Source organism: Impatiens glandulifera, chromosome 2 (assembly GCF_907164915.1).
Source record: "Impatiens glandulifera chromosome 2, dImpGla2.1, whole genome shotgun sequence".
NCBI classification, from domain to species: Eukaryota; Viridiplantae; Streptophyta; class Magnoliopsida; order Ericales; family Balsaminaceae; genus Impatiens; species Impatiens glandulifera.
In genome coordinates, this window is record NC_061863.1 from 54,928,784 (window position 1) to 54,948,378 (window position 19,595).

The 19,595-nt window shown below is 27.9% G+C and overlaps 1 protein-coding gene across 1 annotated transcript; it reads right to left on the bottom strand.

Moving 5' to 3' along the window:
- Positions 1-13,362: 13,362 nt before the first annotated feature.
- Positions 13,363-17,345, bottom strand: LOC124926443 (AP2-like ethylene-responsive transcription factor CRL5). Its single transcript, XM_047466671.1, has 8 exons — positions 16,574-17,345; positions 15,645-15,727; positions 15,512-15,520; positions 15,346-15,434; positions 15,202-15,275; positions 15,051-15,101; positions 14,876-14,952; positions 13,363-14,200 (listed from the first exon to the last, which is right to left on the bottom strand). The coding sequence occupies exons 1-8, from the start codon at positions 17,161-17,163 to the stop codon at positions 13,644-13,646; spliced, it is 1,530 nt and encodes a 509-aa protein (XP_047322627.1). The 5' UTR covers positions 17,164-17,345; the 3' UTR covers positions 13,363-13,643.
- Positions 17,346-19,595: the final 2,250 nt, after the last annotated feature.

Genomic DNA, 19,595 nt, shown 5'->3' on the forward strand with positions numbered 1-19,595 from the left:
AAAAAAAAACTAAACTCAGGACCTATAAACTCGGATTGCCATGTAAAATCATGCACGGCGTTTGTAGTAAAAAAATGTGATCGACTAATCTATATTCGATATAAAATTTTCGGGTGCGAAGGGTTTTTTTAACTCTAAATCATTCTCAACTTTTGGAAATTATTTTAAATAGAATTTAACTATATATTGAATTATCTTAATTTAATCTTCCTCATTTATTCATTGTAAGCCACTTGAGCTTACAATTTTTGATGAATCAATCTCATTATTGTTTGGAAACAAATTTTTGATTAGAATTTCTATCCAAATAAATATTTAGTGGTGTTTATATATTGATCAACAAAAATAAGTTAGGACTATAATTTTAGTACTCCTTACTTTGCAAATAAAAGTTTAAATGTTTAATTATTTCACAAATATTTTTATATTCAATTTTTACTTAAAATGTCTTAAAATGAAAGTAACTTCATAATTATATTATTATTTTGGATAATAAATTCAAGTTTAAAAAATAAAAATGTTGGAATTAGTTATAATATTTGATTAATACATGTAATATTTTAAATTGTATATTAGTTGTTATTTTAATAAATATTAAAACTTAATTAAAATGATTTATTAAAGTATAAATATTTAGACATCTATAGTGATATATTTGTGTAGAAAATAAATACAATTTATCATTTCTTTGACTAATCAAATAATAAATGATTCATTACTCATATAACCGATATATATCTTACATATTATATGAACCTCATTGGAATAGAGGTTCTTAAGGACTATAGATCTATAGGGTTGGAAGATCTAAATTCATATCAGACATTCCTTCATCAAATATTCAAATTCAGAAATAGGAGATTCAAGACCCATGAAAATTTAAAAGACGATTTCATGACCGTTTTCACTGTAAATTCATGTATGTTTATTGTTGTAACTATAGTTTATCTAAATTTATCAATATAAAATATTAAATCATAGATTTAAATAAAAAAACATTAGATTAAAAATTATAAAAAAAATACTTAATTTGTATAAGTTATACTCCTTACATTCTTTATGGGACATGTTAACCTTAGAAATTTTATTTGTTATTGAATTTTATCACTATTTCATACGTTAACCATGTATTTTGTTTTGGAGAACTGTGAAGAATAAGGTTTCTAATATCAAAAAGTCAACTAAAAAACAATTATTTTCTACTTGAATTTTAGTCTTCATAAATTATAAAATAGAAAGAAGTTATAACTATATATTTCAGCTCTTGGCCCCCAGCTTAAGCAAAGATAATTAATATTAATATCATAATTATCAATATATATCTATTTTAATATACAGATCAATAACGTTTAATTTTAAAGCATCAATATAGTTTAAATATTGTTGATACGTGATTTTACATGATTTTGAATATTTTAATCTATTAAAATAGAATGAGCATGTTCAAGTGTAAATCAAAATACATTTGAACATGTTTATTTATGAATATATGATTTAAGTATGATTATGTGCTTTTTATGGCATGCTTAATGTTGATCTAATAAGCTCAATTGAAGATAGATTTCCACTTTGTAGCTAGGGCTAATGAAGAAGACATTGATCATCATCTTTGGAATTGAGAGATTTTCCCAAAAGTTTGGGACCTCCCAAAATTACGTCGACAATAGTCCTAATTTGGTTCATAGTCATTCGACACAAATTTAGACTTTTCGTTGTCAGCATATATAGCGAAATCTCATAGAGTTTTTGAGTGTTATTATTTTATGTTGTTTTATTTATTTATAAAAGAATTAAAATGTCTTGTGAGAATATATTATTGAATTTAAACACTTTTTCTCTACCAAAGATGGTGCACCATAAGTTATCTGTGAGGGCGTGCACACCAAGTAATTATTCTCTTTGTTTGAGAGTGGTTTTATATATAGATTCCCATAAATAGATCTGAAATTGAAATGAGTATCAGCCAACTGGAATTAGTAACCCTGGGGAATTAAAATATACTCCTCTTCGATGAATTATTTTTTGATTAATTCTGCAATCATTAGCCAGTCCATGATTGACTCATATCAATTTCAATTTATTTTTTAATCTTTTTCTTATTAACAAATTAAATACTGAGCTCGTACAATTACTTCAAAATCAATATATTCACATTAAAACCCTACATTTTGACATGAATTTTTTTTAGTAACAAGTTTATCACTCAACCAAGACAAAATCAAATCTTTTTTGAATGTATTAACACAGAAAAATAAAAGAATAAGGAAGGAGCCATCCCTACAAATTATCTTGTTGCTCTTTTCGTATCGGTTCAACTCCAATTTTCACACTAACTCGATTGTTGAGAATGTCGAGAATAAAATTGAGAATTGAGCTACGAATTTTTCTTCTTATACATGTGAAGTTCGCTAACAATATAACTATTCTAGACATTCAAACTATTGATGTTAACAAATTCGTGCTAACAAAAAAGTGAGACTTCTATTAAGTTAGAGAAATTGTTTAGGGAAAGAGGCAAAAACAAAATCAAATGAGAAAATATCTACAAACCAAAATAAGAATGGGACATTGGTATAAAAATCTATGAGGAATAGAATAATAAGATACTTATAAACAAAATTGAGTGATTTAAACTTTATTAGGAGACAACTTATATACATTGAACAACAATAAATATATATATCTTAGGTCATTTGAAAGAATTTTAAATTTAGAAATATGTGTTGAAAGCTAATTGATTTTAAAATTAAAGATGACAAAGATACTTTGTTTTGGTAAGATCCTTTACATGGTGATGATCTTATTTTGTGTTCGAAACTTCACAACTAGTAATTGGAATAAAAATACAAAGAGGAGAAGATGTCGGATTTGGGATGACCAATGAATGTCTCTCCTTGAATTCAATTCATAAAGGATGGAGGTTCTCCCAAAGAATTTCTTCGAAAAATTTGAATTGACACTTTAATGATAAATAAAAATGTCAATAGAAAAGTGAGGACAAATTTTCAAACTTATAAAACATAGACATTAATCAAAATAAATGTGAATTAATCTAATGAGTTTTTCTATTTTAACTTTTTTTTGTCAGAATGGATAAATGGCTCATGGGATTGACACGAGCAGATGAATCAGAGCGAATCCATGCATATATGGCGTAATAATACAAATTATGTCTTGAAACGAAAGAATTTTGATTCCATTTTATCTACAAACAAAGAAACTATAATTACTGCAACTATTAATCTCATGGAGAGTTTTGATCCAGACTCACTATGTGTGTTTTTTTAGGAAAATAACTTGCATAGAATATAAATAAGTCCCATACAAAAAAAAAAAAACAAGGAAAGACTGAATCAAATGTGTCATGCCAACATTTTTTTAAACAATGAAACAAATGCAAAGAAAATAACTCAATAATACTATATTGCTTGCATCCAAAAGCCTCATTCATAACAAATGATCCAATTGTTGAAGGTACTTTAAACATTTCTCCAATTGTGTACGAGAGTTATTCCGACAATTCTAATGTCATTCCAAATCTCATTTTCTGTTTTTTGGACTCTAAAATATTGTCTTGCATTTCTTTTCTAAACCCTGATAAATAATAACTAAAAAAAGATTGAACACATAAATTGTCTGTCCTTTTCTCTCAATCATGAAATCTGTAAAAACAAAATGGATATATAAAGTAATGTTTCAAGTTGATCTGGTCCGACTTGTAAGTTTGTGCACTAATTTAATCTCCTTTGAAGTTTAACGGGGGTGTTTTGTATCAATTGTTCCAAGTATGTGAGTGAGAATAATGAGATATGTAAATGGGCCTGAAACATAAAATGTGGTCCTGACCTGGACTTACCTAATAATAGTTTTTGGTACCCAATTTTTACTTTTCAAATTATTTAATTACATAAAGATATTGTCTTTGATACTCTTGAAGATAAATAAAATAATAAGAAACTTTGTACGGGTTCATTAATTATATATTTAAACAACTTTATCACATTTATATATATATATGCTAAGGAAACCATAATTATTTGATCGGTTCCAAATAAAGATTAAATAAAAAACTTTAAGGAAGAACATGTTTTCTTTTTAATTGAGTTTTTAATCTTGTAAATAAGATAATTGTCGATTAAGACCTTGAACATTTCAACTTAAGACGTTTTACGAGTACTATTTAAATGAATAAGAATTAAAATACAATTGTAGAATGAATAGAGGTTACTAGAATGGAATGAAATGGAAACATGCGGAGGAGGAGGAGAGAGACAATGATTTGGGATGTAAGTTTGATATATTGAAATTAAAGCTGCAAAGTAATAAAAGATTGGCAAAGTGAAAAAGGCAAATTAAAATTAAAGAATTTATATAAGGCTGCAAAGAAACTATGATCATGCTTCCAATGTGTTGCTTCCTCATCACTAATTACAGTGTTTGTTAATTTGATGCATGGCTTTTTCTTCATCATGATACAATTAATATTTCTTTCAAATTAATTATAAAAACAGTTACACTCATATCATATGTGCATAGAGATGTGTACGTAGATTTTAAGCTAAGTTATATCATGTTCAATTAATATATATATATATGTAGATAGAACAAGTTTATTAATTAATTAATCATACAAGATATTAATAATCCATAAAACTTATGTCGGTCGGGCTCACAAGCAACTTATGATCATCAACTGTCACTGGCTGCATGCTTAATCTTAAATTTTAATATTCATAGTAATCAGTATGTTTGTTAGCTCAGTCTAGGAAGTTGCTAATATTTGGATATTAGGTGAGCATGCATATATCTCACAGAAGATAAGAATTTAACATTTAAATTAATTTCATGTCAATAAATTCAAATTCGCGAGTTATTTGAATTTCTTATAAACGCTCGTGAATGAAGTGAACAAGTATTTATACAAATAATGAGAAATATATACAGGCATGCAATGAACGAAGGCACGGTCGTTGTGTATGTAGTTAGACGTTAGTTATTGAGCAGAGGCTCCAATTAAGTTTGGGGGCTAATCGAAAAACAATTATTATTATATTTTGTTTAATTAACTTTTATATGTTATATAACTTATATCTAATCATATATAATAATTTTGTATGTTGGTTAAATATTTTAGTCGTGAGTATATATAATTCTTTATTTTATAGTCGCAACCTTTTAAAATGCCACTTTCACAAAACAGATATTTAAAATTAATGTTTATATATATTTATACAAATACACCAATAATATAACAAGTTTATAAAAAAATATCTAACAAACTATTTCTTTTTAAGTTTAACATTAAAATTATATATATCTCTTATTATTTTAAAAAATATAATAATTTTTTTTTTCATAAGACCAAAACCATACCCAAATCGCAAGGGTGAACCTCACATTACTTGTAAAGTTTATACACTCCAAAAACATGATTCGTTATATTATACCAACATTCTCTTTTACTTAATATAAAACTGAAAAACATGCATTACATTGAAAATAATAATTTGTATTAAATTGTCAATTTTATCTTCAAAATGACTTGTCAATTCAAACCGTTTATATTAATGTTTATATTAATTTTTCAGTATATTGTCAATTTAAATAACTAATGCATAGTCTAAATTATTTTTTATAAATAACTTCCCATGTGATTGAGAATTCAAATAAAATCATGAGGATAATTTTTTTTAAAATTTTTTGTTATTGTTAGTTTTATTTATTTTACAATTTATTATTAAAATTTATTTTTTATTTGTAACATATGGATAAAAAAAAATAATCAAAATTATGACAAATGAGATCTAACAACACATCTGTGTTTAATTTATGTATTTAATTTTAATATTTATGTAATATATTTAATTTTAATGTTTATATGATATTATTTTAATATATAATTTTAAAGTTATTTTTTTATTTAATTTTATATGTATAATTTAATTATATAATTTTAAAATTACATAATTTAATTATATATACCCAAATGAACTTTGTTACTTGAAAATTTTGAAACTAACTCCAATTCAAATCTCATTATATAATCTCATTTAATCATGTTTTACCTAAGGATTGTTTTGGTACATGCGAACTGATTTTATTCCAATTTAGGTTCATCGATTATAAGTAGTATTTAATCATAAAATAATCTTCTACCATGTTAACTTTTAACAGTTAATTTTTACACTTAAAAATCATTATGCAGATAATGACATGAAGATGATTAATGTTGTTGAAGATCAATTCTTGAACACATATTTCAATAAAATGTTGAAATCAACTAACCCAATAATTGCAGATAATGACATGTCATTTTAATTATTGGACCTTTTGTCATAGAGGAAGAAACTAGAAACAATCGAATTAATTAATGTACATGGCCTTTTCATAAAGTCTAATGAAAGGTCAAATTAAACATCTAACCTACCTTTTATATACAAAATTTTGTACAAGTGTCAACATATATGGACTAGGTTTTGATCTTGTTTGCCTAGACATCATTCCAAACTCCTCCATTTTATCTTCATTTTAAAAATATCCAAATGGAATCTTCACATGATACACATGAGCCCATGGACTTGAGGTTATGATAATGACATAATTAGATATACTAGGTTCCATGATACACATGATTAAATGTTTTAACTTTTACAGCTCAAGAAGCCCAATATCTCTAATAATAATAAGTCCAATGGCCAGGAGTCATGACCCATCAATAATTTGTGAATGGGCTTTGTTGGGCTAAATCCAAACTCCAATTAAACCATATGATATATTCTATAATTCTTAAAATAAAAACTTCTATATTGACCTACTATTTTGGGTACAAATGGGATAGTTTTAAAAAATCTTATAAAATAAAGGACAAAAGGCTATTGACAAACATATCTGTACATAAACACACAACCAACATGAAAATTCCATAAAATTAAAAGAAAGAATACATTTCATCAATCCTAGTCACTTCTTATCAAACAAGCAAAAGTAAATAAGATTCACAATATATCTTGTAGTTGTAGAAACCAATGCTCTTTGCTCAGACATTACTTAAATGGTGTGAAAATATCATTATGAAAAAAATGAGACAACGAATTAAACACTTAACCATTTAATCAGACGCAGGATTTGCTGACTGACGGACTCAAACCTAGAACCTTAATAAAGCTTTATTAAGAATATATGATTTTTGTTTTTAAATATCATTCACCAAGTTAAGATGGTTTTGGTATCATCATAATTATTGGTGATTGTGTTAATTAACCTTCTCTAGATAAAATAGTAATAGTATATAAAAAATTAAACAGACTTAAAAAAAAGAATGAGTTAATAAAATTAGAAAAGTAGCAAATTAAAATCTGAAAGTAAAATAAATGTGTCTATAATGATGGGTATTTTGACTATAATGAATAAAATGTGGGAGCTTACTTTGTCATGAATGACCAAATAATTAGGTGTGTTGCTTTTTGTATGAAAAGATATATATATATATGCAATCACCTTTTGACCATTTTATTATTATTATTATACATGTACTACTATCCACCTAATTGTCTTCCTTTACTTCATTTTCAATCAAATCGCTTACCCATTTTTTCTTCACTAAACCACCATTTTTCACAATCTAACAAACAGCATTTTTGGACCAAAATAATATTTAATTACATCTATCTCTCTCATCCGTCTAATTGGATTATTTATTTTAAGTTTTTGAATTTTTTTCTAATAATAGAAGGCTATAAATTTCGGTAGTCATTTTTTCTAGACGTTTTAAGTAAGAATAGAATATAAGATACGTCTCTCAAAAATACATCATTTGTATCAAAACAATTTATGACTGTTTGTTTTGTTTATTATGATTAAATGTACTAATCAATTTAAAATATTACAATTGAGGATCTCTGTTTATATTAAAAATATGATATTCCAGGATTTTTCTAGTAGCACTAAGGGCTTTCTAAATCCGGTTGACATTAAAATAATTGATATCATCTCAAAGCATCATCTAATTCAACTTTTACTAGGAATTATCGATTTAAATTTTTGACACTAGAAATAGGATTTTAACCATCTTTGACACAAATAATAGTCTTCAATGAATTATATCTCAACCAGATACTACTTCCTGAATTAGATTAATAAGTTGCTTATTAATTTGGCTCCAACTCAAATATGTGAGAGAATAAATTTTGAGACTTAGCTTTATTTAATTGAGCTATTTTTCTTTGCAAACAAAGTCCTTAATCAACATTCAATATTGACTTTAATTTGGTATTGTATTTATATATGATTTTGCAATTAAAATAACAGTCGGTTGTGGCGTTGCCCTGTCACAATCTCAAATCTAGAAAGAAAAAAAACCTCTTACATGTTCCCATATTACTAAAATAACTCATTTGTACCTAAATAATAATTTCTTGTCAATAATTTGTAAATTATATATATATATATATATATGTGCTAAGATTTAATAAAAAAAGTATACCTTTTTAATTTTTAAAACTATAATGAACTGCTTATTAAGGACGAATTCAGTCTACCCCAGCCCAATGACTAATAACATTTTGCAATAGTTCAACGAAAAAAAATTGAATTGCATTTAATTAGTTATGACAGTTTTCATTGGAAAGAAAATGATTAGATTACAGAATTATTTTGATTTTTAATTAGATGAGTCCTTCACTTGGTTTTACATTAATGAAGCCCACATAGAATTATATCTGGGTTTTGAATATATCTTTTATTTTTAACTTGCGGCTGATTTAATGATTAAATAATGACGTTGCATTCTCATTGGTCTGGAACAGGGTATCACCGGAATCGATTAGCAAAAGAGTTGATATGTTTTACACTTGATAGTGTAATTTTCTATATAGTTGATTTCTTTGGGAGATTTAAGAACTTTATAACCTCAGAATTATTTGTCTTCATACTTACAGACTTCTTTCTTTTCGAAAAGAACTTTCATTGATCGTATTACGTTTTTCACCACACAATTTTGACTTATTATTATTCATGTATGGTCTTTAGGTACCGACTTTCAAAGCGTAGTATTACAAGATTGTTGTAGTATAAATAATCATTAGACAATCATGTATGATAAAAAAAACTAGTTATAATTATTGAAAAAACAAATTTAACAGGGATAATAAAATAATGTGTAATTTACCTCTTATATCAATATTTTTTTTTGTGTTCTTTTTTCCACATTTACTTTATTTGTAATATTTTACCTATATACAGTTTGTTTGTTTTTTAATCTGTTACAAAATATCCAACCATTTATAAGTAATGAATTACCATCATTTTTAATTCATGAATAATTTTTTTATACATTTCTTTTTTATTAGTTTGTATTTAGAAAGTTATCATTACTTATAAAAATTAAGACTCACACTTCAACTTATGGCTTTTTAAGTGAGAATCAAATCAATCATATTAATAATTTTTTAATGTAGAAAACTAGAATAACTCTACTCAACTTAAAACGTTTTAAGTGAGAATTGAACTCGTGTGATTATGAATGACAATGATGCAAATTAGACGGAAATGCGTTTAGTATTCTCATTCTACTTCGAGAATGTTTTTTTTACTGCTATCCCCGCCCCATTTATATTTGAAAAAATTTCGCAGACACCGTTGTACCATATTCTCTAAAAAATAATAAAAATTATTTAATTAAATTATATAAATAAATATTTTAATATTATATATATTTTAATTTATTAAAAATTATATTATTAAAAAAAATAAACTTAAATTTTTTTAAAATATTAAGAATAAATAAATACATATAAGTAATTTTATATATTAATTAGGTTTAGTGTTCGTGTTAAAATTAAAGTAAGATTGTAGACGATAGAAATATCATCACGTCCTATCCCGGTTAATAATTAGTCGTACAGGTGAATAACTGCCCCTACCGGATAATTTAGATAAAAAATTGCATGACGGATTAAAGTTATCATCTTTACCTATGACATTTTTTCTTTTATGGATTAAAGTTATCATCCTTACCTATGACATTTTTTTTTAGATTTATTTTTGTCATAGTGGATTCTTACTTTGTGAGTTATTAATACTACATTTCTTGTTTCAACATTCCTTGAACATTTAAAAATATATATATACATAATAAGCTAAATGACAATTTAGAAAAAAAAAAAAGAGATTAAAATGTGATGACTGATGAGTTTGATGACAATCCAAGTTGCACGTGTGACACACGGTGGTGTCGAACGTGGGATGTTCTCTCATTATTTTTATTTATGTTTTTATTTGAAATATGCATTAATGACTTAATTTGTTATTTATTGTCCACTTCAGGACATCAATCTGCTTTTCTGGCCTCCATTATACATAGACCCACTACCAAGGATTATATAATATAGATTTTTCCTTTTAGATTATAAAAATTTGGAGTTAAACTTTTTTACCATATTGAAATTTGCTTTTTATTTTTAATATTCATAACTGTCGTATACAAATTTTAGTAGGGATTATAACGGTATAACATCATGCTTATTGTACATATATTCAGTTAATCAACTCCTGGAAAATTTTGAAAAAATGTGAAGGGGGAGAGGAAATGAATTTCTTTTTTCTCATTTTCTCTTTAAAAACATTTCAACTTATTATTTTTGTAATTTAAAATACTTATTTTTAAATTCTTTCATTCTATAATTTATTTAATTTAAAATAAATGGTATTTTAATATTTTTGTTAATTAATTTAGTGATATTATAAATGAAGAAAAAAATGAGACGAGACAATATTTTTTGAATTGAGTTATTTAAATAACCAAATTGAACCGGTCCTAAACAATAAAATATTTTTTATTTTTTAAAAAATAAATAATTTTATTATTATATATTAATATTTTAAAAATATTTTATAAAAAATAATAACGATCTTCTCAAAATCAACCTCCAACCTTATCTAAGGTTATTCCGACAATTTATCTATAACAACCAAAGACCTAAATGAATAATAATAATAATAATAATAATAATAATAATAATAATAATAATAATAATAATAATATGGTTTATAGATATAGAAATTGAGAATTTGAAATAATGTATAAATAAAAGACAAATGATAGAGGGAGACAAAGCATAAACTAATTATGGGCATTAATTGAAAAAGCTAAGCACTAAGCACTAATCCATATCTATCTTTCCCCTTTTTCAAATAATATAATGAAACACAATTTTCTGACTCCCTTTTTCTAAAGCTTAAGACATTATAGCCCTTTTGCAATGATTGTGTTTTAACGGACAATAATACATCAGATTTCATAAGCAAAAAACAAAACAAAATAATATTAATAATGCCACGTTGAGATTTCCATTATACACTTCAATTTCATTTCATTTTGAAATAACTGATATCATTATCGTGATCCATAATTTTGTGAAGATCAGAACATTGTGATGTGATGAAAACTAAAAACAATTCAACAACAAAAAATTGTTCTATAACAAAATTTTGTTATAAATTATGTAATTACTATACAAACACAAAAATAAGATCAACAAACATAACATACAAAATTCGATCCACGTAACATTATCAAAACACTTCATCTCTTCTCCGGAGTAGAAAACTATATAAGGTTTTGATAAAATGATTGTCGATCAAGCTCCAACTACCAATATCAAGGGTTGGTGGAGAAGTTTCGTATGCCATCTCGGGGCACCACCAAGTAGGCGACAATATCTCCACTAGCTTCAACAATATTTTATGTTATCTACGTCCCTCTCCCGCCTATGTTGAGTTTTGTTCTCCTAATTGGTGAGACCCAACTTGGTGTGGACTTTATTTAGGACCACATTATATAATGTGAATGAACATTATGTTTACATCTAGGTTATTTGAGTTTTGTGGAAGAAAAAAAAGAACAAAGAACAAATTCAAGGTTTGGGTAGCATCTGGAAAAGATTTATGTTTGTCGGAGTTTGTACCATTTGATCGACTTCAAACATTGACAGCTTGTTGGTTATTTCTGGAGCTACGTTCTGAACGATGAAAATATGTATTAGGAGACTTCTAAGTCAGTCCAAAAATATCTAGAATTGCAGAATTAGTATGATTGATTGATCTTACTCTTTTTTGTTCTTAGTTATATATGTTATTGTCAAGATTGTTGTATGATCTTAATGCAGTTGATTATACTCTAGTTTGGTTATCTAGAGTGAACCCTTACTTGTAACCTTGTTGATGATAGTGGATTGTTAAGTGTTTGTTCAAGTTTCGTGATTTTTCACTCTCAATTTTAAAAAAGATTTTTTACGCTAAAACTTGTCTTGCATTATCTATTTAATTTAGTTATGTTATCTCATCTCTTATGCTCAATTAATTTAGAAAATGTGATGTTTTGAAAAATACATTTTTCCATTCGTCTATACTTCATCATACTTCATCCAACGCTTTGACATCGATATTTAGAAGCTAATACGAAAAAGCATCTAGCACCATTCTCCATTGAAAAAACTAAGGAACAACAAAATCCAAAACAATACGCATTTTACACCTGCCTGATCCAAAATGATTTATATGTTTGATTTATTTGAAATATTCAATAACTTGATTTTGAGTTCAAATCCTACGAGCAAACATTACTAAATCGAGTTGGCGTATTACCAAATCACGCCCCGATATTCATATTAGATCTGACCAATTGCCCATCCTGGTGACATGATGACAGGGGAGCTGGCGACCGAAGCTCGGTGAACGGCGGATGTAACTCTAGTCGACCTGCTTCTATTTGTCTAGACGTGATCTAAGCGGGTTCAAGTCTATCCATTTGTTGAAAATCACTTCTACTTCGCTAAATCTCTATGGTTCCTCTACTACTTGAAACCAAGATCTAAATTTAAAAAAAAAAAACTTTGCTTAATATTGAAATAGTATTTCACAACAAATCACTTATGTACTATCATTAATTTTACAAAAAAATAAATCACCATTTTAAATAATGTTTTCACCCCTATGATACTATAACTTTTGGTTTAATACTATAAAAAAAAGAAGTGAATTAATGGTGTCTTGTCTTTTGAAACTTTTACTTAATTTTAACTCATCCTCAAAATGAGTTTTTTTATTCTAACTTAAACGTCTCAAGTTATAGGTTAAACAATACTTTATCATCGTCAGACATTTGAGCTAAGGTTTATAAACACTCAAAGATAACCCTTTACAATACAAGATTTTTAGTTGGTTTCAATGATAAAAAGAATAATGTAGTAGGTAATATATGGAGTGGTCAAACTGAAAAAGGGGTTCCTTTTCCATTGAATTATTGGCAAGCATGAAGAGTTTTGTACTTTGAAAAACCTTAAAAATAAGAGGGGCACATAATAATGCATGCATGGAGGCAATATTCCACAAAACATAATGATTAAAGCATTCCCATTTCCTCACCCAAAAATCTTCACATCATGAATATGAAGCAAAAAGGGTTTCTTAATTTGGATTACAATAGATAGATATAGTACTTCCTTCTTTCACAATGCTAACTAGTTTCATTTTTTTTTTGGTTTCACCCAAAAATCCAAAACTAACCGCAAGAGTTTTTGCACGACGAGACCATCATGACTTGTTCCGGTTCAATCTCGTCTTTAATTCTTCCCACCGTCGATTTCTTATGACTCATTCCATGCAGCGAAAAACGGCATGTAATGAGGAATGGATATATGGGGAGGAGCTGGTTGAGACCATGAACTTATGTTTCCATAATTATCAGCTCCAATGAAAGGATGAGTTTTGTCTATGGGGCTGTCTTCCCTAGAGCTGCATAGGCTAGTAACTAGCGAAGAAGGGTCAGAAAAATGTTGATCAAGCTTGGTCATGGGCTTGTCAGGCTCTAGCTGGCTCAAACCTAATGGCTCCAATCCAACCAAACCGTTCAATTCAGATGGGTCACAGCTCTTTTGGTTCGACTGATTATAAAGCACCATCCTCCAATCAGCGATATCATGACTCATATTGTCATTTCCCTCGGCCCGAACTTGTTTTGTTGTCGTCATTGGTTCTATTTCATTCGTATTGTCTCGCCTCGCTAGCTCAGCGGCTGGGAGAGTATTGCTGGCAATTATCTTATCGACGTCGTATCTCGACATGTCAAAGTTAGTCACCGCGTTTGTCCCTCTAAACTTAATCGCCGCAATGTCGTAGGCCTCCGCAGCTTCTTCTTGGGTGCCTGATTAGAAAAAATAACTCAAACTAAAATTAAAAAAAATACCCTCTAATTATTTTTTTATATTATAAACAAATAGCTAACGTTTATGTGTTTATTACATTTATTTTCTATTCTTAATCCAAATTATGCAAGCTTATTCTAACAACTTAACTTATTAGGGAATGCTAATTAACTTACAAGATATTATAAACAAAATAAAACTAGACCTCAATGTTCTTATTTTGGTATATTTGAATGATCATTTACGGTCAGTCCAAAAAATGGGGCAGCCTTAATAACACTGCAACTTTGAACAGCTAACGTTTTGTCCATACATATCAGCCTTACCTCCTAAAGCTGCCCCATATAGGGGACAGAATATTTAAAGTCTTTGCAATAAAGGAAGGGGGGAAAGATAATAATAATAAAAGATTGGCATATTCTTGTAAATCATTCTTTTTTAATATAAGTAATACAAAAATTCAAAATACTTGGTCACTGAAATCAAAATTAATTAATATTCAGGAATCATAGAGAAAATCATCTTTATATTAATAAAGTAAAAAAAAACACACATAGGCATCTAAATCATACAATTATGAGAAACTGTACCTTTTTTTTACCTAGTTTGAATTGAACTCTTATTTAAATAATTATGAGAAATTATAATTAAATTATATAATATAATTGACTTACTGAATGTTCCAAGGTAGAGGTCTTTGTTTCCAGATACCCTGCCAATTCTAGCTTGCCATCTCCCATGCTGATGATGTCTGTTTATATATATATATCAAATTATAAATTAATTGAACTTAATAGTTTTTTTTTAAAAAGAATTTTATGAATTAAATAGTTAAAAATAAAATAAAACCTTGTGACTCCTCTATAAATAGAAGCTCCTCTTGAAAACCCACTACTTCTCCTGTATTATTTATTACGACATTAACAAAATATTAATTTAATAATAATAAAAAAAAAGAGTAAATTTAATAAATAAAGAAGTGGTCATGCAATTTTACTACCTTCTGAGATGGGCAACATACTCTTGTCTAGTCATGTTCTTCATTTCCTCAACCTCATGTGTATAATTCTCCAGCTGCATGAAAATTAATTAATTATTCTAAAATTCATTATGAAATTAATTAATTAATTAATTAATTAATTACCTGAAAGTTAATATGAGTGGAGAGTCCCCAATATTTAAGAGCAGCAAGATCATATGCCCTTGCAGCTTTCTCTTCAATATCATAACCTCCTGAAATATAAGAAAAAAACTAAATTTATTTAATTTTTATTCTCATTAAATAATTATAATAAAAATCAATGACTTACCCAGATAAACTGATAATGTAATTGGAAGAGAAAGCCAATTTTCATGCCAAGGAAGACAAGGTAAAAAAACAAGTAAGTACAAAATAAATATGAAGTATAAATTAGAAAAGTAAATTTTAATTTATTAATTTACCTTGCCTCCCTTTCCTGGTTTGTCCTTCTTTCTTACAGCTATTGTCCCACAAATGAGCTTCATATCTACCCGTCCATCTATGCCTGGATATTATGAATGAATGTGATGTGAGAGAGAATAGTCCATAAATGTTCTTCAGAATCCAACAAGGAGATAATATATTCAAATATATTGCTAGATATTGTCCAACAAAAATTATGAAAATCAACAAATTCTACATCTACCAGAATTAATTCCCAATATTCACTTCTTTTTTTACTACAAGTTTTACTGTATCACATGTTTATTAATAAAATCACTTTCTTTCTAAATTAAAATATTAAAACCTCAATAATATTTGGATGAGTTCACTCAAATACCACTAAGAGCTAGATTTATGTTAGATTTTGTTTTATAAAAAAAAGTAACTTTAATATCACATTTTATCTTATTTTCAATCACTCACTAAAATACATTCACTCTAATCAATCATTAAGCAAATTAAAACTCAAATAACTAACTTTTTTTTATTAAACAAAATTTTCTCAAGACTTCTTAAATAACCTAATATCACACCAATTCAACATCAAACAATGTATTCCTTAAAAAATAATAGAACTTAGTCAACTAATATGTTGAAGCGGGTTTTTAAAAAACTAAACTTGATTTCGATTCACACTTAAAACTTAAGATCGAGAGATGATTATAAATCAGGTTAACTTTCTAGCTCAAAGAAATTGAATAGAAGACAACTATAATTTATTTGTTGTCACAATTTTGCTAGAAATTATGGCTTTCAAAATTTTAATTTTTAAAAAAGGATAGTTTATGACAATAATATGATTATCAAATAAATGACTTCTATGATATGAGGAAAAAAAAAAGATGGTGGGTAAAAATAAAAGATATAGTAGTAAATTAATATGATGACAGTAAATAGTAATTATGACCTTGTAACTCCTCTGTACTGTGAAGTTCTCTGACCAAATGTGTCAATGGACTTCCTTTGGACTGCAATTTGCTGTTTCTGGCCGGGTGTTTTCTGATCAAACGATCTCTTGTTCTTGTTATTGTTCACCATAGCCACCAAGCTCTGATCATCATCATCATCCTCGTCACAACCGCCATTATTGTTGGCTGACGTCAGCAACAACTGTCTTGGAGTAATTGCAGTGGTAGTACTGAGGCATGAACTTGCTTGAGGATCATTCATAGACAAACTTATGAGTGTGTTCAAATCTCCAACCCCATTTCCTGCACAGTTTGAATTATAACAAACGAGATTCCCATATTTGTATAAGCTTAATGCTTGATCTGTTGTTTCAATAATATCATTATTCGCCGCCATTGTTGTTGGACCACCAACTCCAAGAAAGTCTTCAAGTTTGGGGCTGTTTGAATTGGTATTAGTAGTAGACATCATCATCATCATCATCGAGCCTTGATGATCAAAGGTGAGTTGTTTGGTTCTGTTATCTGATGAATTCATGATGGGTATCAAAGAAAACGGTGATAATGAGTTGTTGTTGTTGCTGTTCATATCATGGATCGATGGATCTGTAATGAGAAACAAACTGGATGATGGTTTAAGAAGCAAAAGGAATGAGAGAATAATAATAAAAATGGTGATGGGTGAAAGAGAAAAGTCTAGGAATCCATAGGGATCTGTGAATCCTATTTCTGCTTTCAGCAAAGACAATTGCTTTTGCAGAACCTCTTCACTTTCTTCTCTTTAAATAAAGCCCATCCTCTCATCTCTCCTGTTCAATTTCAATCCCTTTTCAATTATTAATTTTTTGTAGAGGAAAATAATTTGTTAAGGTTCTATTTGGATGGTGTAATTATATTAAAATTCATTAGAATTATATATATTGAATTATAATTTAATTAATATATTTGGAAAAATTATAGAATTTTAATTAAATTTTATTTTTTATTTTTTAAAAAAAATATTATAAATAAATTGAATATATATTATCTATATTATTAAAATAATAATGTGTGACACAATCTATTATGATAGTTAGGTGTCAAGAATTTTTATGTAAAATTTGATTCTCATTATGAAAAACAAAATATAGGTTAAGCATGTTAATTTTCTAAATAAAAAAAAATATATCGGTTCAACATTTTAACTTTCTAAATAAAAAATATATATCACTTTGAAGTTTAACTTAATAAATTAAAAAGAAAAATCGATAGTCCATTTTATTTTATTTTTTAATTTAAAAATAAATTTTCGATTCAACACGTTAAATGTGTTTGAAATGATAAAATAATAAGGAATAAATTTTCGGTTCAACACGTTAAATGTGTTTAAAAATGAATAATACACTAGTAAAAAAGAGACTATTAAAGACGGAGAAAACCGTCGTTAAAAGCTTTATTGCCGACGTTAATAATTATTAACGTCGGCGAACAAAGCCGTCGCTCGTGGACACTATAAATCTCGAGGTTAAAAGTTTTTGATTATTAACCACGGTTTTATGTGGAGGAAGCCGTGGTTAATAATACAATATTATTAACCACGGCGTTAGGAAAGCCGTGTTTAATAATACTATAGTATTAATCACGACGTTAGGAAAGCCGTGGTTAATAATACTGTATTATTAACCACGGCGTTAGGAAAGCCGTGGTTAATAATACAGTATTTTAACCACGGCGTTAGGAAAGCCGTGGTTAATAATATAGTATTATAAATCACGGCGTTAGGAAAGCCGTGGTTAATAATACAGTATTATTAATCACGGCGTTACGAAAGTCGTGGTTAATAATACTGTATTATTTTAACCACGGCTTTCGTAACGCCGTGGTTAATAATTTAAGAAAAAATAAATAACCACGATTATTTTTTTATTTTCACAAAACCTGTTTTAAATATTTTTACGAAAAAGAAGACAATACAAAAAAACCATTCTTAAATAAAATTAAATCCAAATTCAACAAAATACTAAATAGTAATACAAAAATTTGAAATTAAATTGTAATGGGAATTCACTAATTAGGGTTTAGGGGGAGGATGGGAAATCATAGTCATGAAAGCCTCAAAAGCTTCTTTTTGTGCGCGCACCTCCGCCTGGATATCGTTAATCCTTTTCTCTTGTGCCTCATTTTGTGCTTCATGTGCCTCCTTTTGTGCTTCCTGTTCTGCGTGTATCATATTAATCTCTTCTCGCAGAATCCTGTTCTCCTCCATCAGCGTTTGTTGTGACACACGCGAGTTGACGCTTGAAGAAGAACTTCCCCTTTGATCGGGTCTGAAGTGAGTGGGACGTATACCCGATCCCATCCCTGTCACCCTCCCGTGTCCCCGTCGTCCTAAAGCAGACTCAAACACCTCGAGCGGCGACAAATTAGGATTTGTTTCTAGCCGTTCACGCATCACAGACTACAATCATTTACAACATTAATGTTAGTAATTTTAAACTTATACATTCAAACTAAAATGTTAGAAATGATAACAACTTACGACGGCCTGTTGAACGAGCAGAGAAGGCGTGGGAGTCGGATCATCGGCAGTCACTTTCTTAGTGTGTGTTTGTAGAAAGAACTCTGCTTGACTAGGGGGATGTCCCATCTCCCTCTCCTATATACAAATAACATACACATATCATATGTTAGATAATATGTTAGTTGAATACTTTAACTAAAAATTACCATATCTCGTTCTTTCTGCGAAAATGGTTTGTTGCCGGTGTGGTGGGGGTACATCAATTTCTTTCTGTTGTCAGCGTTGGTCTTACTTCTTTTCTACAATTATAAGATATTAGTTGTTAGATAATAGTCGAAAAACACATATAATGATATATATACGACTATGTACTACACCTTAAATTCAGACGTGAAGTAGTGATTGTCAAGCAAATAATTCCAATCTTCGCCATAAAATTCTGGAGGAGGGTTTGTTCTGATTTTGTCATCGTCATCAATAAACGGTTCAATGTAAGTCTTCTTGTTTGCATATCTCCACCT